At 34.2% G+C, this 24,858-nt stretch overlaps 2 protein-coding genes across 3 annotated transcripts in view; both read right to left on the reverse strand.

Annotated features, from left to right (window-relative positions):
* Positions 1–928: 928 nt before the first annotated feature.
* Positions 929–4,329, reverse strand: LOC148281671 (uncharacterized; the record flags this gene model as incomplete). The annotated part of the gene is made up of 1 exon (XM_088226332.1): positions 929–4,329. A coding segment is annotated over exon 1 (2,673 nt), but the record flags the coding sequence as incomplete, so codon positions are not given.
* A 17,559-nt stretch (positions 4,330–21,888) lies between these two features.
* Positions 21,889–24,858, reverse strand: part of LOC148281672 (uncharacterized) — a 105,800-nt gene continuing 102,830 nt past the window's right edge. For both annotated transcript variants that reach the window (XM_088226328.1, XM_088226327.1), the window contains exons 18-19: positions 23,615–23,864; positions 21,889–22,787 (exon numbers count right to left, since the gene is read on the reverse strand). In XM_088226328.1, coding sequence (XP_088082454.1) covers positions 22,707–22,787; positions 23,615–23,864 — 331 coding nt within the window. In that variant the 3' untranslated portion in view covers positions 21,889–22,706. The remainder of the gene's footprint in view (positions 22,788–23,614; positions 23,865–24,858) is intronic.

Below are 24,858 nucleotides of genomic sequence, written 5' to 3' on the forward strand. Positions count from 1 at the left end.
CTAGGAGAAAAAACCCGCACTGGGGTTAATACATTCAAAATATAGTATACTTATTTGTATGAAAAAATAAGCTGGAATAATCGGCTAGTTTCTTGGCTCACCGCAGGCGTAGGATAAAAATATAAACGGTGGAAATGATTGAAATTAAATGTTCATTATTTATTTGTTTTTCTGTAAATAAAGTTACAATTAAACATTATTATAGTTAGTCAAATATGCTGCGCATAATCGCTTCTATACACGGTTCGCCCCTGGTACACGGACATATTCTAAGGAATTATATTGAATCTTATGATTTTATATAAAATTAAAAACAAAAATTAACTTTAAAAAAATAAAAATCAACACTATACTATGAAGAGAGGAGAGGGGATGGGAAGGAAATAAGGAGAAAGGAACAACTCAAATATTTAGATAGCGACAATTAAATCTTGACTTAAATGTAAATAAAGAAGGGATCTCTAACATTCGTGGGTAGATTATTCAACAATCGAGCAGCTACTACTGTAAAAGAGGAGGCAAGAAAATTATAGCAATGAAAGGGTATTAAAAGGGTTCTCTCGTTACTAGAACGAAGAGATAGTCCATATTATGAAAGAAGTTGGAAGCATACTATATATTTATAGTGTATTTATTGTGTACATGCCTGTAACGTAAAACTGATTTACTCATGTATACGAAAGAGGAGGAAAGAAAATTATAGCGGTGAAAGGGTATTAAAAGGGTTGTCTCGTTACTAGAACGAAGAGATAGTCCGTGTTATGAAAGAAGTTGGAAGCATACTATATATTTATAGTGTATTTATTGTGTACATGCCTGTAATGTAAAACTGATTAACTCATGTATAGGAAAGAGGGGGCAAGAAAATTAGAGCGATGAAAGGGTATTAAAAGGGTTGTCTCATTATAATAATTATTTTAGTACTTACCAAGAAGTTTCTCCTGATATCGATGGCTTCATCATTCTTAGCTTCATCGGCGTGGTGATTATCTTCGATAATCGGTGATGAACTTTTCTCACGGTGAAACCTCCTCCCGGAAGCACCCAAAGGTCCGTCGACGCTTCTGTTCTTCTCATACCTCAGGCTGCTCCTTCCCGCCTCGAGACGCATCAGAATATCCTTCACCTTAGAACCGGACTGACTATCGTTGCACTTCGGATCCTGCAATGTCTTATATTCTCGCTTCGAATAACTCTTATCCGATTTGAAACTCTTTAACGAAGACGTCGTAAACTCGGGACTCGTTTCCAAACTGGTCGACGATAATCTTTTGCAGTTCCCGAATATGTCTTTGCTCTGTTGCATGGGTGCGTTTGTGATTATTTTGGTAAAATCGGCTTCCCGAAATCTTCCGAACCCATCTTCTAACTGCGTGCTCGTTCGCAAGAGAGGCGGAGGTGACTTGGATGCGGCGATCTGCGAAGAAATACCATTTTCGATAATTTGTTTCTGCCGTAAAAACTCATACGGTTCTGCGTAAATATGTTCTTGCGATTTGCTCTTTTTGAGTACGCCATACTGCGATTTGCCATCATTTGAATTATTAGCGCATTCGCTTCTATCCACGAAGAAAGTGGACTGAGATTCTTGGCTCGTTTTTGTATTCGAAGTCGAGTTGTTTACGTGACACTTGAATCGGTCATGCGAGTCCGAGTTATCTTTGCAAGTATCGCATCCACTTTGCGAGTTGTTCAAACTCTCTAGGCTTTTGTTGGGGCTGGGTAGGAAGGTGCTCAGTCGCACGGAAGAGTCGGCCAAGTCTTCTACGCTATTTCTCAAACCCTTCGGACTGACAAACGTGCAAGAACAGCACATGTTGGTCAGAGAATTGCGTTTTGAAACCGACCCGAATTTAGAATAATCGGTCCCGGGCGACGAAGTCAAACTGTTACCGGTGCAATTCAATGAGTTTAAGCATTTTGTGAAAGAATTCGTAGTTTGCAAGCGGTCGGATGAATTTAAACTCGCGTTGCTAGAGTTGATCAGGCTTCTGCTTTCGGGAAAATGAAGGTCTAAGATTTCCGTGCACATGTAATGGACATCCTTTTTGGCGGAGTGCAACTTTTTAACCAGCTTCGAAGTGGATTTGGAACTTCCGTTCGAGTCATTTAAAGAAACATCGGCGTCGCTCAAAAACAGGTTGGAATCGTCGAATTTCTTAGCCGGTCTGGGGGACATTATTTTGCCGCTGCTTTCGTGTTTGAGTAGCGCATTTTCGATCTTCGCGAGCATCAGCCTGGACTCTTCTTTCGTCCTGTGCTGTTTGGATAAACTTCCCTTCAAATCTTTGAGTTTTCTTTTAGCGGTTTCGAAATCGGGAGACTTCGAGGTGGAGGCTTGTTCGGAGGCGAAAGTTCGCGGGGGTTTCTTAGGGGGAGGTCCGGGAGGCAGTGGCTGAGTTAAAACCTTTTTCAAAGTGTCCGTTAGAGATGAATCGCGATTTCTTAAACCGGGTAGTTTCGCCACGATCGGATCGTCGGCGGTATCATCAACTAGTAATCTTTCTTTACTAGATTTCTCATCAAAGTGTTTGTTGTATTTATCTTCGACGGATCTTTTGCTGATCTTTCTTCTCCCCTCTTCTTTCTTTTGAGTCTTTCCTTCGAAGTTACTCCGAATGGCGTCGAAGCTTTCGGGTTTGGCGACGCTCTCTTCCAGATCGTCGGAGATCAGGTTCTCGCTCTCCGAGCTGACTCCGCTGTCGGAGAGGACGACTTCGGATTTAGCGACGGGTTTCTTGACGAAAGACTTGTTCTTCGGCTTTATAACGCGAGCGTACTGGTCCAAGATGTGCTGAGGAATTTGCACGTCGCCATCGACAACTTCGGTGTTGAAATGGTCGACGGCGCTTTTAGATTCAGCCGTGTAAACGTTCAGTTTGGTGGTATTGTCCGAGGCGAGGCTTTTGTCATTTTCTTTCCCTGTTTTTTTCGGTTTGGAAAACTCAAAATTGTCCTGTTTCATCTTTTCTTCGAGCAGTAATCCTAATATCTTGAGTTTGTCTTTGCTGAGTTTGCAGCGATCGTTTTCCGGCTGGGGCGAATGGTCCGAGCCGTCGCTGTTGAGGCTGTTCGTTCTCGAGTCCCTGATCTTCTGGCTGCGATCGCACCGGAACGCGGGGCTCCTGTGCAGCTTCTTAATCGGATCGCTGAGCTGGCGCGACAGACCCTTAGAATCATCAGTCGAGATATTTTCTTTCCCCGAAATGGCATCATTATCACTTTCTATAATATTTGTACTATTTGGCAGCATTTTTAAACTAACACTTTGAGATTCTCCGTTACGTTTAGATCTGATCTTTTCGTCTTCGAAAAGATCGTCTTTGAGGCGTTTTCTGTTCCCCAAATACGAAGACGAATCTAATTTATCTCTAGAAGATTTATAATTTCCGTTATTTTTGTTCGGATCCGAGTTGACTTTACATAATTGAGTTCTCGGGGTGTTGAAGTCGTTCGCTTTCTTCAAATTGATCGGAACTGTGGTCGTATTTTGCAGCTTCACTAATCTTTTGTCGTCAGATTTCGTGTTTTCACTCAAAACTTCGAATTTACTCGTGATGGACTTCACCCGATTCACGTTATCGGCACTCGATGGCATCATTTTAAAATGTAAATGGCAGGGTATATTAAATTAAATTATTAAAGCATTGAGGCGCATGATTAAGGCAATCGTTAGTCATAATGCATAACATCACAGGGAAAACTAGGCAAAACCACACGGGAGAATATCCTCGATAACTCGCTAAAAAGCTGTCAAAGGCGAAAAGCATTCGTGCAATTTAATTAAGCCATTTAAGCAGCAAACGCTAACACTTTTAATTTAATTATAACAAAGTCACACTGCATCCAACTGTATCGATGTCTGTTGACATTTCACACGAACGCGTAATGCCAATAATTGCTTACTGCACTCACCGCGGCATAAAATATCGATATGAATTAAAGAAAACACTTTCTGATTCGGTATCAAAGTAAACAAGCAGTCGCGGCGAAAGAACACAAATGTATAAAATTAATATTTATTTGAAACCTGTTGCGCGAGATGAATATACTACGTTATAACACACACTTCTGTATACGACCGCGTCCGGTGTAATTATAAACTCGCAAGTTATAAACATCGGATTTACTCGCGCATATGGAACCAACAGGTGGATCGACTGCGAGTGTTTACAGCGGAATCGAACGAAAAAAACACCGAGGAAACCTTACAATGAAACATTGGATGTATATACAGGAAAAATACATCCGCCTTGTTTTATTTTAGGGAGTTTTTTTATCTCCGATCTCCGACTGACAGGTCCAGTTGTTTTCTTGAAAAAATCTACGAAGTCTGTTGACAACTTGAAATCAAGTGGCTATTTCGTCTTTGAATAATCATATTTGTCAAAGAAAAATAACCTCTAATATCACATGTAATAAAGATCTAGTTTGCTAAATATTTGGGTTAATAAATCGTTTTTATTTATTCATAAAATTTTATACCATATTCTCATAAGCGTACGGTCGCTTTTAGTTTACATTTTCACCAATAGTTCTAGTACTTAAAAAAGATTTGATAATATACAATGTTGGACCAAAATTATTATAGTGGATAAATGTTTTTATTTATTATGATATCTGAACCGATACATTTCCATATTTCTATTTGTCGCATTCAAAGAAATATAAATTAGTGTGAATATTAAAAAAAACGTAAGCTGAATGCTGTCAAAATGCGATCTCTCTGGCGAATGTGTGGTAAAATTATCTACGATTACACAAATGTTGAGATTCGTACATTATGTAAGGCTCAGATAAGCATTATCGACGAAATCAAGAAAGGAGCTCTGCGTTGGTTTTTAAATATGTAGAACGAATGGATGGCGAAAGAACGGCTAAAAATATTTACAATGAAAATGTTGATTAATACAGAAATAGAGGAAGACCAAGAAAGACATGGCATCCAACAAGCACTTGAAGATGGACATGTTAAGAGTCGAAATAATCAGTGCGCGTGCATGAGAAGATATGAAGAAGCGAGATCTGTATGTAAAGATAGAGCAATGTGGCATTTTATCTTTCTGCCTACCCTTACAGGGGAACAGTGTGATGGTTGATTTTTGTTTTTTTTTTTTAACATTTTCTGAAATTTTTCTTCTATTTTATTTACCAGTCTGATTCTGAGTCCGTGCTATCCCAAGTTAACGCTGAAATTAAGACGGTCGGGCTTTACTTCGACCGTAAATTCAAATCCGTATTCTGTTAACACGAGTTCGTGTTTAACTATCGCAAACTTAGAATCCCCTGAAATGTGGTTAGTTGATTTGCTCCTGAGAAAAGCAGAATTTACGAGAAAACAAAAAGTACTAGAAAAATAGTTTACCGTAGACTCAGTACCGATTCTAATCTCAAAGAAAACTAAATTTGAAGGCATGATCATGGACAGGAAACTCTCGTAGAAGACTCATATCGACCACCTATTGAGAAAGGTCAGTAGTTTTTTTTATTTATTTAGTAATAGACTATTAAACTAAGCGAAAAAAAAATTTCAACATTTTTATGTATCGTATTACGAGCGTAAAGATTTTATGAAGTTTTGTATTTTCATCTCAAGTTCCCCTTCTTCTCAATGAGTTCTGCTGATGATCAGTTAACTTACCGTAAACCGGATATCTATCACAACTCTCTTATCATTGGTTGATTCGGAAGAACTAGTAAAGTCATGCAATGTAGTTCTGTGTCATTATTTTTTCATGCATTTTCAAGAAAAAGCACATTTTTGGTGAACTTCCTCATGATAAAATATGAGAAAAACATGAACCCTCTATGACATGATCCCTCTATATCCAGAATATGGTGGAAATCACACCCTTCCGCAAGGAAATTATTTCACAATAACTTTATTTGAAGTTTATTAGATTATGACAGCTTTTTATGGAGTCCACTTCCCAAATATTTCAGTCTTAAACTATAGTCCTTTAAATATAGCTTGATTAAAATGACAGCTGCCATACTAATGTGACTAGTTGTGAGAAAGTACTGATCACTGACCATGTACCGATCAAATCGATTTTATCAGTTGTTTCATGCAAACATGAAACTCTGTTTCCGAAAATTGATATCAGAACACAAAAACAAGCCTATTTTAGTGTGTTTAAGACAATTATTTACTAAATAATAAGATATTAAATACTTTTTTCCATGAATAACAATAAATTAATTATTTTTTTATTAGATCGATGTACGTTAATCAATTTGTTTCATCTGTAATATTTTTGCAAAATGACGTAACCTTGTAAAAGTATCGTCAATAATTAGGTTTATTTTAGTTTTAAAGCTGATTTTATATCATTATGTTGATTTATATGTCAAGCATTGTATTCAAAAAATAAATTAACACGTCAGATACAAATGATTTTTCGTGTGTCAATTTAAATCACTTCTTAGACGTAACTACAAAGTTGTGTCATCACTTTTGCTGACAACTGTCATTGTAAACAAGCTATATTTTAAGGACTATAGACCGAGTCCAATCTTAATGTCTTAGACAAACAATTGGGGCAATATAATTATCTCCAGCAAATTCTCTGCAGGTTGAAACTGCAGACATGCCTCTAAATATCAGAAGACAGCTGCTTCCTGATAAATTTGTAACATCGTGACTGAAAAAATATCCCACCTAAATACTCTTTACAACGAGAATAGGTTCTGGAATAAAACTCTAAACCCCCACTCTGCAAGAGCTTAACTGACAGTCAATTTTTCCTTATCACAATATCCTCACATTCTTCAGAATCCCACATGAAAGTTTTGCAGTCTGGCCTAGGACACGTGGATTAAAAAGTAAACATATGCAGTTTAAAAGAAAAACAACATTTGATATTAAATATTTATTGGAATGAAAAATTGCAGGAAAACAATAGTCTACATGGCTAGCTGCCCGCTCCTTACAATAATATAATAACACATAAAATCATAATTATTACACTAGTTTGTTACATAGCACAATCCACAGAAATTGAAAATAACACAAAAATACAATTCTGTCACCGGTGGCCAAAATATTTACATGAAATAACTCACAGATAAAATTACAAAGTATCCATTTAAAAAAATGTCATCAGATCAAGAAAATAATGTCACGAAATATTAAAATTCCCCTCCAAAACTAAAATTAAATATTAGCCTAACCTAACAAAATTTAAATAAGTCGAACAAAATCTAACCTAACCTAACCTAAGCCTTAGTTGAATTGTCAAAAGATAAGTTCAAGATTATAAACCCCTTTAACCGCCTGAGGCTGATGCAAGTTTTTGTTCATATTAGAGTCTATTGGTTATATTTGTAGTCGGGTTGCTTGGGATCATATGCACATTCTATTTCTTTAACCTTTCCCTTATTGTCCTTAAACACCCTCGAGTTACGGTGCTGTGTAGTCACTACACATTGATAAAATAAGAGATTTAAAAAGGGAAAAATAAAATATTTATAGAGAATGGCTTTAATTAACCATAATTTAATTCAAAGATGATAATATTTCAAATCTAACTGCTGAAAACATGAAAAAACCATTGGTATCGCTAACGACTCGGGCGAAACATGCACCTGCGCCAACTTCCCGAGAGCTACTGAGTGGTTATATAGTACTGGACAACGTGACTGACTGAGAGTATACTTTTGATGATATTTGTAATTTATTCCCGATTTCTGATAAAATGTTTTTTTGTGCCCAATAAGTACTTATTATTTAATAACAAATTATTTCAGTCGATACGTAAATGTGTAATGGAGGAATACTGAAAATCTAAAACCAATATTATTTATAAAGATATTATAGTTATTAGACGCAATGTGTACTAGCTACACATCACCGGGGAGGGAGGGTTAACATGTTTGCGGTTCGGCGTGAGGTCAGCAATTGTCCTTCTGGTGGAGAGCAATGGTAACCTCAACTCAGACATCAAAGTTTGGTAGCAAATTTCATCTACAGGTTTTATGGTAAAAGAATGCCCGCAAACGCATTTAAAAAAAGCAGTTTTATGATTTATCCAAATATTTCAATTTTGAAGCCATTTTCAACACGTTGTAAATAACTCACGATTAGAAAATGGGAATCAATTGGGGTAGATTGGGTTTCGAACCTCAGATCTTCGATCCGTGAGTCTACCACACTAGCCACGGGGCCACTACCTAATTCTAGTCACAATAGGTTATGTCAAAGTTGCTGGGAAAAATCAGGTTAGGTTAGATACAAATTGGAGTATTGAAATTTGTTCATTGATATGTACTTAATTACATAGCTGCAATAATCAATTCAATACTAGCACAGTTCTAAAATAAACATTTTGTTTCTTGAGATAAGCTTATAACAACATCAGATGAGTTTATATTTTATTTAAAATAAAATACACCTGAATGCTTTACACATTGATAAAGTTTTGTAAGAAACTATCGTGAAATATAAATTCTAAGATTAAATATGTAATAACTTTGAGCTGAGTTTCCTGAGTTTTATATTGGAGAAAAGTGAGATTAACTATTTGAAGACTTCAAACAAAACAATTATTTCGATAGAATATTCATAAAATGTCTTTAAATACAGTCAATCCTTAACTCTTGATGTCTTTTTCAATAATAATTTGTGTATAACTAACAATGACGTATAAATAAACAGACACTTTATACTCTTAATGGCTGGATCTAATATCTGGCAAATATCGCTTTGTCCTCAATAATTTAATAAAATATGGGCAGCGAATCACGATACACACTGTTAAACGTCATATGAACACGTGAAATCAAACATGATGATTTTCAATAATGTTTGAGTAGGTCCAAATCCTTGCAGACTGGCTGGATTTTCTCCCTAGGGAGTTGTTCATATTTGAATTTATTTCAACAGAGAGGGAAAACGTTTTTGAGAAGGGAATATGGAAGTCTAGGCATTTACAGGGCTTATGACCTGTCATTGGCTGGTTTACGTGGCCACTTTACACACTTACAGAGTTGAGGAAATGTGGATGTTCAAACATGAGCAGAATGGTGAATGTTACAGAGTGTGTAAAGTGGCCACTTAAACCAGCCAATGACAGGTCATAAGCCCTGTAAATGCCTAGACTTCCATATACCCTTCTCAAAAACGTTTTCCCTCTCTGTTGAAATAAATTTAAATATGAACAACTCCCTAGGGAGAAAATCCAGCCAGTCTGCAAGCATTTGGACATACTCAAACATTGTTGAATTACTACCCGGTAAAAAAAAGAAGTATAAAAATTGGAAAATTATTTTCAGGCGTTGCCTAGTAGGTGATTTGGTTCAGCCGGATGAATCTCACCAACATAATAAAGGTTTCAGCTCCTTTACTTCACAAAAGTCAACAGATGGAAGAGTTGAGGAAATGTGGATGTTCAAACATGGGCAGAATGGTGAATGTTACACAGTGTGTAAAGTGGCCACTTAAACCAGCCAATGACAGGTCATAAGCCCTGTAAATGCCTAGACTTCCATATACCCTTCCCAAAAACGTTTTCCCTCTCTGTTGAAATAAATTTAAATATGATGATTTTCATTTAAAACATTATTGTGACCTCAAACATTACCCAAAACACTTAATTACGTTGATTTGACCAAACCGTATTTGTTTTCTTTCCATTTTTAAAAAGTTTTATACATCATTTGACGTTTAATCATCAGTGTGGCTATTATACAAAGCAGAGTGTCGTCGCACTCAAAAAATAAAATACCCAAATTAAGCACTTTTTTCAATTCACAATACCACCCCGGGCATTCACAGTGAGACAAACAGATACAAAACTAGTTTCTTTTCAAATCAGTCCCTTCTAAGCATCAGAACCTCTCTCTTTTGGGTATTGAGTTATCGCGATAATCACGTCTTGTACATATGTATGCATATAATTTAATGATGAATTAATTATAAAATAATTACTTTAAGAAGCTGTTGATAGCACAGTTTGAAAATCAACAAATATGTAATTGAAACATGTCAGCTAGGCTTCTAGGAATGTGTTTTTACATACAGAAATGTATTTATGTACTAAGAATGCATTTTTACATTCTTGTAAATCTTATATCTAAGTTTACATTGTCTCTGATCCTAATTATAAATAGTGTAAGAAAGACATGTCTCTTTCATATAATATAATATAAGAATCTTGTGCAACTCTAAGATAGACAAAACTAAATTAACTATATAATCCATAATTCTAATATATTAATTGAACTATTTACAAAAGATTATGAGCTTTAAAAGATTATTTGTGATAATTCAACAAAGTTAGGGTTAAAGTTCTGAAGCCAAGTTTTGCAGAATTTTGCGACAGTTCTTCTATCTTCGGCATTTAATGAGCAGCCTAGCCGCCCAGTTGAGTGGCTGATTTAACTTTTTGGCAGTGACATATATATATTTGACGTTCGATATTTATGGGTGTCGGCTCATACCATGCAGCTTAAAACTCAAAGAAAGAAAAGTGGCAAATATAACTCTTTTTCGGCTATAGTGGCACATGAGCCACTTAGCATTTTTACCGTCGGTAATATTATTGAAGGTTCTACAAAATCTCGATACAATTTATAATCATTTAAAAAAATCTTTTTGGATATTTTGTAAACTTGATATATATCTTACAAAAGATATTGAAATGTCTAGGCATTGACAAGGCTTATGACCTGTCATTGGATGGTTTGAGTGGTTGCTATACAAACTGTATAAATTCACCATTCACCATTCGGCCTATCGTTAAACATTCATATTTCTTTAACCTGTTGATTTTTGTGTGTGTATTTTATTTATATTTGTTTTAATGGCTTTTAAAATACTCAAACCATAATATAAAATATACATTTAAACGTATTTAATTAATTATATATTTTAATTATTTTGATAGATTTTTGACTGAGAATTTCTACAAACAAATCTTATCTATAATAAGAAATACATACTTAAATTTATTAGTATTGACTATGTACTTAAGTTTAGCTATTTAAACTGGGTACTTAAATTTAGCTATAGTATATAAACTAGGTACATAATTTTAGCTACACAAACTAGGTAGGTACTTAAATTTAGCTATATCAACTAGTTACTTAAATTTAGCTACACAAACTAGGTACCTACTTAAATTTAGCTATATAAACTACTTAACTTTAACAATATTAACTTACTTAAGTTTAGAATATAAACTAGGTACTTAAATTTAGCAGTCTAAACTGCTTATAATTATTAAAATGGAGATCTTAAATATTAATTAAAAAATATTATGTATAATATTTAATTTGTTTAATTTCTATTATGCAAGATTCTGTAACTAGTGTAAAATGAGATATTTTTATACTAAAAAATGAGATTCAAATTTATATTGATTTGTTAAAAATACTTCAATCTAATCTTATTATACTTCATACAATCTTAACTCACTATGATTTATTGCCTTTATTGGTTGTTAATCGACTTTCAACCACCCGTTGCAATGAAGAAAAACATTAAATAAACATGATGTACAGTAACATCGACCAATTAATATACATAGATGCACCCGAAGCTCTGGAAAACGATGACACCAGCTCACGCTCAAACACTCAGTCATGCCCAAAGTGTATTTAGCCATTCTTTAGCAACCAGCTGGGTGTGATGTGAGCTGGACGTACGGAAGAGAAACTGAAATGGCTGCTTGTGTTATGAAAAAGTGTAAAGTTCTATATCTTATTCATATTGATAACAGTGGCCGTGAAAACCTACGCACTTGTTCGGATAAATACTGCAAAAATTATGGCAAACTATTAAAAAGAGATGAAATGAATATATGGTAACTATCAGGCCTAATTTTACTCTACATCCAAACCAATGTTAATTTTATTTGATTAAAATTATTATTATTATCATATTGGGTCTATAACTTAATCACCGGAATTTAACACTTAAATTAACTTAGATTAAAATGACAGCTGCCGAACTAATGTCAATAGTGATGGGAAATTACTGATCACTGATCATGTACCGATCAAATCGATTTTATCAGTTTTTTCATGCAAACATGAAACTCTGTTTTCGAAAATTGATATAAAAACGCAAAAACCAGCCTATTACAGTGGTTTAAGACAATTATTCACCAAAAAATAAGACATTTATACTTTTATCATGAACAACATCTACGGCCTCCGTGGTGTAGTGGTCAAGACGCATGACTCACGCATGGAAGGTTCCGGGTTCGATTCCCGGTGAAAACACAAAAATTAAAAATATGATTTTTCTCAGGCCTGGTTTTTCTGTAATGTAATTCACCACTGTAATTGGGCCTCCTGGCCTGTTGTGGTGCAAAAAAAAAATGAAATGAAAATCTAATGAATTTTTTTTTTATTCGATCAATTTACATTGATCAATTTGTCCCATCTCTAATGTTTTTGCAAAATGATGTAACTTTGTAAGAACATCATTAATAATTAGGTTTATTTGAGTTTTTTTTAGTTTTAAAGCTGATTTTATATATTTACGTTGATTTATATGTCAAGTTGTATACAAAAAAATAATTGACACGCCAGATACAAATGTCATTCTAATCAAGCTACATTTCAAGGACTATAGATGTCCTTGTGTATGCGCTGTAGCAAATCATTGACATACATGTCATTTTGAAGCTCTATTCATAAGCTGTAAAAATCCGTCAACAGTGTTTGATTTGCTCGTGCGCATCATATTTTTTTAACTCATAGAAAATTTTGAAAATTGGCAAAAAAAACAGCATTTGCGGGAAGTTTTGCTGAGTCACTTTTTTGCAAAGAAAACTGCAGTCGAAAGTCGTCGTTTGCTTGTGGAATTGCATGGCGAACATGTTCTTGCAAAATCACAGTGTTTCAAGTGGTTTCAACGCTTGAAGTTGGTGATTTTGATATCAAAGACAAAGAGCGGCCTGTACAGCCGAAAAGTTTGAAGAGGAAGAATTGGAAGAGTTAGTTGATCAAGACTCGTTTCAAACACAAGAAGAGCTGGCGGAATCATTGAGCATGACTCAAGAAGCCATTTCCAAGCGCCTAAAAGCATTGGGATTCATCCAAAAGCAAGGAAATTTGGTGCCATACGAGTTGAAGCCGAGAGACGTGGAAAGGTGATTTTGCATGTCTGCCGCTCAAGCGTCATAAAAAGAAGTCGTTTTGCATCGAATTGTTACTGGCGACGAAAAATGGAGTCATTACGACAGCCAGAAGCGCAACGAATCGTATGTGAAGCCCGGCCAACCAACCGAATCGACAGCGAAGAAGAATATTCACGCCGCCAAGATAATGCTCTGTATTTGGTGGGACCAGAAGGGAGTTGTGTATTATGAGCTTCTAAAACCAAGTTAAACCACTATTTGAGAGCTGTACCGACAACAACTGATTCGTTTGAAGAGAGCATTGAAGGAAAGACGACCAGAATGGGAGACCAGACACGAGACATTGATTTTGCAACATGACAATGTTCGGCTACATGTTGCTCAACCCGTTAAAAACTATTTGAACAATAGTGGATGGAAAGTTCTGCTCCACCCGCAATATAGTCCAGACTCGACGCCTTCTGACTTCCATTTGTTTCGGTCGATGCAGAATGCAGTTTCCGGAATACGCTTCTCTTCAGTTCGAGGCATCAACAATTGGCTCGATTCGTTCTTTGATTCAAAAGACGACCGGTGTTTTGGGGATGGCATCCACAAATTGCCAGAAAGATGGGGAAACGTCGTAACCTCCGATGGACAATACTTTGAATAATATAATTGTACGAGATTTTATTTAATTAACACTCAAATTTCCTTAAAAAAACACAGTTTTTAAGTTATAGACCTAATATTAATTTTCATTGAGTAGCTGTAGGGCTCGTCCACAGGGCGGGCCTAAGGCGGTGGCGACAGCGGGCGCGTAATTTCAAACATACGAAAACGTATGAAAGACGCCGCACATGGCCATAGTACGAGGCCTGTGGCAGGCGCGACAAATTGACGTTCGAGGCCTAAAAGCGAGCGATTTTATCATACATCTCTAATCACTCTTTACTGCCGGTTTTTCGGGCCTAGCTAGCGACCAGCAAATAACCTACCTTGGTATGGTCGCGCGGTAAAGCTGATAAGAAAATAAATCTATTTTAACAAAAGTAAGCTGCTTTCTCAAATTTCCTCATACACTAAAAACATTTCTTTTAAGAATTTTTAGTGTACAAAAAACTGTAAATAAAATGAATTTTCGGAATTTCATATGCGATCATTAAACTGTTTTTTTTTTTTTAAATAATAAGATGCCATAATTTTATATACATGATATATTTAATTCATTCTTCATTTAAAAAAAATCTAATCCATTTTTTAAGCTCTCGAGACTACATGAGACCAGCTCAAAGTAGCGCGTATTTTTAATCATTTTTTATACTTGATCTATTTCATCACGAATAAAAAAAAAATTGTTTCAATATCTATCGTATTCTTTCAGTGACCTTTATTGAAATTTAAAATAAAATGTATACCCACCCACACACCTTACTTTCTTGTAATAGAGTGCTTTGTATACGTAACTAACGTATACCTATTGTAAAATGCAAAGAAAAAATATAATAAATAAAAAAAAATAAAGCACAGGCCCCACAGGGTAGATTAATTCATGTTTTAATTGAAATAATCTTATACCAAAACATGTTGTACATTTGTTAAGTAATTCTACAGATGTATAATTTGTTATTGACAATTTGGACGGCATTTTAGCAAAAATCACAGTTTTTAATGTCTTATTTGATCATTCTTGAGCAGGCACAAATTGTAATGAAATGAAACAAAAAAAATACACTTTTTCAAAGTTGTATCTATTACTGCTTCTAGGTACAATGAGCAGTAAATGAATTTCGCTTTAAGATGGATATTTGGGACATAATGTATCTCTTTTAGTATATTTAGATTATATTTGTTCGCCCGTGGATTCATTTAAAAACACGCTGTCCGAGAAAAGAATGACTATGGGATTTGAGTGTGTTGTAATTCAACGGCTACTTGAATTCTTTTATAATATATTTAAAAAAAGATAAGGAGTCACTGCTGGCTATCACAGAACATAGCTACCATAATGTTTATGAATGTACCTTTTTATCATATTGCTTGTATTACCAAATCGTCTGCTTAGAGATAAAACTCATTATTTGCATAAATCATGTTTCTGAGATAATGAGGTTCAAAATATTTTCTTACATTTTCTCAAATATTTTATTTATTTTTCAATGAATTAAAAGAATTTTTTCGGCAAGTGTGGTAAATATTTGTCTTTGGATCTTTGTTAATTTTTCCCTTATTTTAATTTTGTTTTTGCTTTAAAATTGAAAAATCTCAATTAATGAATTTTACCTGTCAGGAAAAAAGTGACCTTTGTCAATTAATGATATTAATTATTGAATGGCCGATGGCCCACCAGATGGCACATCCCCGTAGCTTTCTCTTTCTATCGCGCTGATATTTGAGAGAAAGCGATATCCCCGTTTGTCTCCAATTACCCCCCACCCGAAAGATGGCGTTTAGTGGGCCATTGTCAGGAGGAAGCAATAGATACATCTTAAACCATTGACAAGTAAAATTTATTAACACTTTGAGCACCAGCCGAATACACATAGAATTTACCCTGTGCCGGGCACATTTTTGTGAAATTTTATGCTTTGTGAAGGGTTTCTTAAAAGTGTCATAATGAGGAATTCCAGCCCAGCCCGAAATTAAATTTTAAAAATGTTTTCTTGTACACGTGAATATTTAAAAATTTTTGAGTAGGATGAAATATCTCTAAAACGCACGCAAAAATAAATAAAAAATGTTAAAAATAGTATGCACTTTAAAATCGTAAATAATGACGTCACTCCTTATATCTACGTGTAGTATTTCCGGTTTCCGCTTTAAAGCCCCGCACCTTGTAAGGAACGTTTTGACCATAGAAAAAAAAGAGTGTAATTTGTATAATTTGACATTTCAACCAGAGATTAAGTCAACTTTCTAGGTTTTTCTAAATCGAAACGTTCGTAAAAACAACCATAACATAGAAATGAGCAAATTACGATCAACTAAATGAAGTAATCAAAGCAATATTCCATAGATTCTTGTCAGGTCAGTGAAAGTAAGAACGCCAACCGTTTCATGACGTCACTACTGAAAAGTGACACACTGATTACAGTCATTTGGCGCGGTATTTGATAAATGTAACTTTAAAAAATCATATCTTTGTAAATAACGCACAAAAAAAATAAATATATATATCTTGCTTAGTTAAATAGTACGCTAATAGAAAATAAATAATTTAGAAAACAGTGGAATTCCTCATTATGAAAATACTAAGTTAAATCAATTGAAACTTCTGGGTTAAGTCGATGGTAAATGAAATGAAATTATTAACATATAAACAAAGAATATTTTACAATACAATGATATTTGTTCATAAAATTATAAACTCTAATAAAAAAACAGAATTTTGGAAAAAAATTGATCGGAACCAGCATGAACACGATCACAATACTAGAGAAAAGAACAAAATTAGACTTCCATTTAGGAAAAAGGCAAAGTCACAAAATTCCATTTTATTTAAAGCAATTAAAAAGTATTACGAAATGGAAAAAAATATTTATGAAGAAAAAAACATATCAAAATTTAAAATAATGGTCAAGACATATGTGATAAACAATTTATAAATTAAATATATTTGCAATGTTATTATTAGAACACACATAACAATATGTATGATATGTGTGCCCTATTTTAAGATTTAAATAAAAAAAATTAAAAAAAAACTTCTCAGATTTATTTGAAATAATTAAATGAGTAATTTTTGTATGATAGTTTTGCCAACATTGGCTGTTATGGAGAGCCACATTGCGCATTGCAATGTTCGCACATATACAGGGCCTCACTTCTTTTTGTGTTCTTTGTATCTCGGAGCCGTGTAAACACGTGATTATAATGACCATGCGCTGTGTCCCGGTGCCGCGTTTTTACGTGGTTTACCAGCAGTGAAAAAGTACTGATAAAGGTCACTAGATGTCAATAAAATACACTTTTTATACTGCTGGTAAACCACGTGAAAACACGGGACCTGGACACAACGCGTGGTTATGTAATCGTGTGTTTACACGGCTCCGGGATTCAAAGTATTATTAAGTCATTTAGTGACTTTTGCCTGCAAAATTTATATCGATTTCAACAACAAGTGAAAATCACTTAAGTAATTTTACTTCTCACAGAAATAATGTAATTAATGATTTTTGTGTGATTTTATTTTATTGTACGGCCACTTTAGGCAGAGAATGACTTTTACATATCATGCGTTAAATGTAGATAATGAATTTTGTACGCTCAACTCATATTGCAAACACATTCCATATTGCAAATAATAAGTTTTAAATGTAAGAATAAACTTGTGCTCAATTTTAGTAAATAGTAAAGGTCGATTTTGTCGGCAAAAAATTATAGATACGACGATGTAAAATAATATAAATGATTAAAAACTATATAAATTTATTTTAACAGAGAGGATAAACGTTTTTGAGAAGGGAGTATGGAAGTCTAGGCATTTACAGGGCTTCTGATTGGATCCCGTATGTAATGGCCATCGGTTCGAATTCGTCACGGCAGTGACATCTGTTGAGAAAAGATGAAGTCAACCGAAAAGGACAACGTATTTGATTAACTAATCGGATGGTTTAAGTGGCCAATGACAGGTCATAAGCCCTGTAAATGCCTAGACTTCCATATTTCCTTCTCAAAAACGTTTTCCCTCTCTGTTGAAATAAATTTAAATATGAACAACTCCTTAGGGAGAAAATCCGGCCAGTCTGAAAGCATTTGGACATACTCAAACATTGTCGATTAAAAACTATTTTAGATTACATAAAAAATGAAGAGTATTTCTTTATGCCGATGAAAAAATATAATACATGAAAATTCATAAAAATTTGTTCGTAATGTCATGACAGAAAAACAGTCAAAAATGCAACAAGTGGAATGGGCTTGTTTTTGTCTATCGAAGGAAGGAATTTAAAGACGACATTTTTGTTCGTTTTTTCTGTGATTGTATGTTAAAACATATTGTAACAGGTGTTAACATAAGTTGTGTCCATTTTTTTATAAAAAAAAAATCTACACCAAAAGTAAAAAAAAATGGTAAATGTTCTACGTCATTGGAAAGAAAATTTTCTGCTTAGAATTATTGAAATTGTGACGCGTCATTGTGAAAGACGTTTTCAAAATTAATTAAATGAACTTTTATCATCCAGTGAACCAATATTGAAGAATCAATATTATGTATCTTTTTTGGGTGATACCGTGTATGTTGGATTTGATCCGACGTTTCGGCTACCATTGCAGGAGCCATCTTCAGGGAAAACTGTGTAGATGGCTCCTGCAATGGTAGCCGAAACGTCGGATCAAATCCAACATACACAGTATCACCCAAAAAAGATACATAATATTGATAACAGTGACCGTGAAAACCTTCGCACCTATTTAATATTGAAGAACATCGCATGAAAGGTATAGTCCTTAAAATATAGCTTGATTAAAATGACAGCTGTCAAACTAATGTCACTAGTGATGGGAAATTACTGATCACTGATCAAATTGATTTGATATCAGTTTTTTCATGCAAACATGAAACTCTGTTTCCAAAAATTGATATAAAAACGTAAAAACAAGCCTATTATAGTGTGTTTAAGACAATTATTCACCAAAAAATAAGACATTTATACTTTTTTCATGAACAACATCAAATTAATTATTATTTTATTCAATCAATTTACATTGATCAATTTATCCCATCTCTAACGTTTCTGCAAAATGGTATAACCTTGAAAGAAGGTCGTTAATAATTAGGTTTATTTAGTTTTAAAGCTGATTTTATATCAACAATGTTTGAGTATGTCCAAATGCTTGCTGGCTGGCTGGAATTCCTCCCTAGGGAGTTATTCACATTTAAATTTATTTCAACAGAGAGGGAAAACATTTTTAAGAAGGGAATATGGAAGTCTAGGCATTTACAGTCTACAAGCATTTGGACATACTCAAACATTGTTGAACTACTACCTGGTAAAAGAAGAAGTATAAAAATGGGAAAATTGTTTTCAGGCGTTGCCTATTAGGTGGTTTGGTTCAACCGGATGAATCTCACCCACGTAATAAAGGTTTCAGCTCTTTTACTTCACAAAAGTCAACAGATGGAAGAGTTGAGGAAATGTGGATGTTAAAACATGGGCAGAATAATGAATGTTACACAGCGTGTAAATTGGCCAATTGAACCAGCCAATGACAGGTCATAAGCCCCGTAAATGCCTAGACGTCCATATTCCCTTCTCAAAAATGATTTCCCTCTCTGTTGAAATAAATTTATACCTAATTTTATATAATTATGTTGATTTATATGTCAAGCATTGTATTAAAAAAATAAATGAACATGCCAGATATGAATGATTTTTTGTGTGTCAATATAAATCATTCCTTAGACGTCACTACAAAGTTATGTCGTCACTTTTGCCGACAACTGTCATTCTAATCAAGTTATATTTTCAGGACTGTAGGTCCATTCACGTGCTCCTTTCCCTTTCTCAAATACTTAAATTGTGCAAAATTGAATGATATTCGTTTGTACATTATACCATGCGCGGTCCCGTCCACAGATTGGATGTAACCAATGCTTCCTTAAAACTTTTACTTCTAAACAAGTAATCCCATCAACCTCTCGCGCAAAAACAGGCCGTCCCACTTTCGCCCAATAATTCTCTATTTCTTACAATTCTTAAAAATAGCAGAGGCATTGTATATTAATAAAAGATTTTCCTAATTATATATTCATTTTACACGCAATAAGGCATCCATCTGATTCTATACAATATTACATTTTAATTCATTTGTCAATCAATTCAAATATCGTCGCCAGAATTTTAATACAACCCGAGTCACTAAATGATAGCTTTACAGGAGACAATTAAAATGTCATACATAAATAATTTTGAATGAAACTTTGTGGTTTTTTTTAAACCAAATATCCTGTTTTGAAGGCAGCTGTTTTTTGGATTCCCAGGGACACTCCAAAAAAATTTTATAAAAAAAAGTTTTCATACTATATCTACAAATAAATTAAAGTTCACATCGTAATATTCAAGTAAAAATTCAAATAATGAAAGTTTAAAAAAAAAAAAGCGTTTTTACGATTTATTCAAATATTTTATTTTGAGGGCTATTTTCAATATTTTTTTGTAGACAAGGACTGGATTCAACTCCCCGGGGAGCTGTTTGTATTAGCATATTACAACGGAGATGAAGAGCATTTAAGAGAAGGTAATATAGAAGTCGGCCTCGTGGTGTAATGGTCAGTGCATTCGCCTACCATGCAAGAGGTTTTGGGTTCGATTCCCGATATGGTTGATATGAAATATTATTTAATGGGTGTTTTTACACTAGAATATTTCATAGTCCCTGGACTGGTACCTGAAGCGTAAGACTGATCACCTTACCTTCATGTAACAAAAATGATCAAGATACGCTGCGATTGGTGTACCAATGCAGTGCCCTATGCACCATTAGATGCGGAAAGGGAATGACTACGATGACGAATATAGAAGTCTAGGCATCTACAGGGCTTATGACCTGTCAATGGCTGAGACTTCTATATTACCCTCTATTAAATGTTCTTCATCTCTGTTGTAATATGTTAAAATAAACAGCTCCCCAGGGAGTTGAATCCAGTCCTTGTCTACAAAAATTTGGAAAAACTCAAAATATTGTTGATAAATCCGCCCGGTTCATGAAGAAGTACAGAAATTATAAAAATAAAATTTTCAGGCGTTGCCTAGTATGTAGGTGAAATAATTCAATTAGATGAATCTCACCCACATAAATAAAGGTATCAGCTCTTTAACTTTACATACATCCAACAGGTGAAAGAATTGAAGGAATATAGATGTTCAAATATGGGCAGAATGGCGAATGTTACACAGTGTGTAAAGTGGCCACTTAAACCAGTCATTGACAGGTCATAAGCCCTGTAGATGCCTAGACTTCTATATTACCTTCTCTTAAATATTCTTCATCTCTGTTGTAATATGTCAATATTTTCAATGAGTTGTAAATAATTCACTATTAGAAAATGGGAATCAAGTTGGGGTGGAGTGGGATTCAAACCACGGACTTTTGATCCGTGAGTCCTTGATACTAGCTACAAGACCACAACCCGATTCAATATTTGCTGTTTATTTTTTGTTTTTTTGAAATATTTTAACACATAAAAAACACTTTTTTTATCATTTAAAACATGTCTTCATTAGAGGTAGTAAAAAAAATTGCACTGTTATTTTAAAACAGTTATCCTTCCAAAACAGCTGAAACTGTTTCACAAAAAAGTAAACTGTTACTTGGTAAAAAAAAAAAAAAACAGTTAATTTAAGAGTTAACAAAATTAAAAAATCGGGAGGCGAGGAATATTTTTTTGTCAAAAATTTCTCCTTTCAAGTGATAGATACTATTTTGTACACAGAAAAATATTAAATCATAATCTCAAAACAGAAAAACATTATTCGCGTCGTATTCAAATTAAGGCGACGACATTTGATTTTTTCTAAGATTCAGTGCTGATTATTTAAAAAATTGTCTTTACACTAATTTGTGACTAATTTTGAAAATCATGAACAAAAAACAATATATGATTTTTATACATAGATTCAAATCGTATATTACATCTATTATGATAATATTAATTATTACACTCTCCGTCTTGACGTTTTCTTCTGGACTCTCACTACATTAGCGAGAATGCTAGAGGGGTCATAGAAAGAGCATGTGACGTGTTGTGGGCCATTATATAGATGCATTAGGTACCGCACACATATCACTTTACCTAATACATATATATGTCATGTACTTTTGTTTTTTTTGTACTTCCGGTACATATGTACGATACGATCAAAAATAAACGGGAATTTCTCATTTGAAATGCCTGCGAAGCAGCAATCGGTATTTTTTTTGTAGTCGCGTTGGCAGCACTGTTTTTGACAATCTGTCAAAGTTTGACGGCGATCGGATGCTCAGTATTCTGTCAGCGTCTGTTTGAGTGAGTCGAAAAATTGCTGTGTGGCGATTTTTACAATGGATAAAACATTGGACAAAAGAATACCAAATTGGTGCAGCGCGGGCATTTCAAATTAGGAATTCCCGATCATTTTTATCATATGGTAAACATGTTATGTAGTGAGAGTCCTGATGCGACAGGTACGTCTTGAAACCGGTAGATATTAAAAAGTTGGTAAGGTGTTATATACTAATACTTACTAACATTAGTGGAAATGTGTGACGACAAAGTTGATGCTTGAACCTCTAAGCAAGTAAGGCCGTACCGTGTACGTCTTTTATACAAACAAGTCAAATAATTTACGTATAAATGAGCACAGTGTACGGCGTCGCTTGTCAAAAATCATCCATTGAATTTATTGATAAACAGGACGTAGCAATGCCATCTATGGATGATTGGTGTAAGCTTCTCATAAAAATGTAGATTCCTGTAATTTTTAATGAAACTACGGGGAATGTTGTAGTTTTTTCGCACATTCTAGGCAAAATTGGCTGGGATGAAGTGAGTGTAATTAGCACTTGATGCTAATTCGTATTTTGTCATTTTTTATGCTCCTTTTTATATTAAGAGATAGTAGAAATTAATTAACAACAAATGTAATAATTTGTTTTTCATATATCGCAGTGTCTATATATGTGGATCGTGTACTCCAAAAAGTCACTGAGTTTATTGTTTTGCAATGCACAGACATTCTGAAAATAAAAATTGAAACATGTCATGTACAGTCGTCAACAAGGAGGACATAGTGAGGAAAAACAGGCTGAGGGTGGGTCTTCTCACAAATTGGGAATAAGCGACAATATTATGAATATGTCTAAATGTCTGAAGATGAGGCTGGATTCCACTCCCTGTGAACAGTTCACAATTTTTTTCACGGGGAACAATTAAAAAAAGAAAAAGTAAACCAATTCAAACCGTTCAACCAATACCACCTAGGCTCGAGGCTTGGACACTGGAAAAAATATGGCTGTCTTAAACCATGGATCGGCAACTTTTTGTTGCAAAGGGGCTAAAATTTTCTCTATTGCTTTAATTATTTATAGTTGAAGTCAAAAATGATAATATTTAATTCTAATTGCAAAAAACATGAAAAAACCAAAAGCTGATGCTCGCAGCACGAGCAAGAGGACCGCCCTTAACGAAGCTCGGAGAGCTACTAGCGTCTGACAGTAGTGCTGGCTATGCGTGAAATTGTCTCTCGGAAGCGAATATAACTGTAGCATCGAGAATGAGACGTAAAGAGTGAGTGAGACGATCCCACAATTATATTTCGTATGCTGCAACTTGCGATACATTGGTAAACTCTTGATTGTATTTGTAATTTATCTGCGATTTTTGATAAAATGCTTTTTCTATTTCATAAAAAAAATATTTATTTATGACAGAGGAGTACCGAAAATCTTAACCCATAATTTTTTATATTTATGGATATTAAAATTATTTATTAGACGCAATGTGTACTAGTTCCATATCACTGGGAAGGGAGGGTTATATAAATAAATATGCATGTGCTTTTTACCTGATGAATGTTTGAAAGCGACGCTCGGAAAACTAAGACTTTGTTTAGTAGTCCTGATATGTCCAAGTCAAAAGTGGTCCCCAAATTGTCGTTCAGGGCTGTGTTACCATTGCTGATCGATTTTCTCGGGACGAGAGCAATGGCGTCATCCAATTTTTCTCTTTTCCCATTCGCAACATGGCAGTCCTCTGTTTTGGAATAAACCGCGCTCAACGTCTTGCAGTGGATAAACTCCTTAGCGGGAGAGGACCTGAAAATGTTGAATATTTGTTAGTGAACACACATTACTTCGTCAGTATACTGATATACATGTGTGGGGTTCATAGTCCATGATCGATGACACACAATTGCTAAATCATTTTATCTGAAATAGTGCAACGACCGATGAGTACAAGATACTCAACAGTCACTATAGCTGCCCAGATTTGGATCCCATATTCGAGCTTAAGGCTGTAGTCGGGAAAAACGAACGCAAAATTAGGAAATCATACGATTTTGCCATTTTAAAATGAATATTTTTTTAATCGGCAATAATAAAAAAACAAAAAACATAAATAAGATATAAACAATATGTTTTACGGGTATTTCTGTTAAAAAATATACTTCGAAGTTTTATGTAACTAAAATATAATTACTTTTAGACCAGCAGATTACGGCATTTCAAATTTAGACTAAACTTAGGTATCTGGTATCTCAATAAAGACTAAGAATTGAATGATGTAATTATTTGAAGATAATACATTTAACATAAAAGTGGCGGCGGCTAAGTTTTAATTTTTTGTTTTTGAAAAAAAATACAAGCATTTTAAATCATTTTCGTTTTTGTGACATTTTCCTTTATTTAAACTTAAAATTATGCCTTCGGTAATACTTTAAAAAAATATATATATATTGTGATACTTTAGTTGAAGCCTTTATTTATACAATTGTATTGTCTTTTTTTGAAAAAATAAGATAATTCGAATTGTAATATTCAATTTAAAACAATATCTTATTGACTTTTAGACTGATATTCAGTACAGCCCTAATTGCTTTCGAAAAGGCCGGTCAGAAATACCTTTAAAACATATTGTTTTCATGTAATTTATGTGTTTTTGTTTTTTTATTATTGCCCGATTAAAAAAAAACAATCGTTTTAAAATGGCAAAATCGTATGATTTCCTAATTTTGCGTTCGTTTTTCCCGTTCGCCTTAACACGTAAAGCCCGATGGTTGAAAAAATAACGCGGCGAAGTGGAGACTTA

Source organism: Micrasema longulum, unplaced genomic scaffold, assembly GCF_059751315.1.
Source record: "Micrasema longulum isolate JH-2025_06_02 unplaced genomic scaffold, ASM5975131v1 h1tg000421l, whole genome shotgun sequence".
Taxonomy (NCBI): Eukaryota; Metazoa; Arthropoda; class Insecta; order Trichoptera; family Brachycentridae; genus Micrasema; species Micrasema longulum.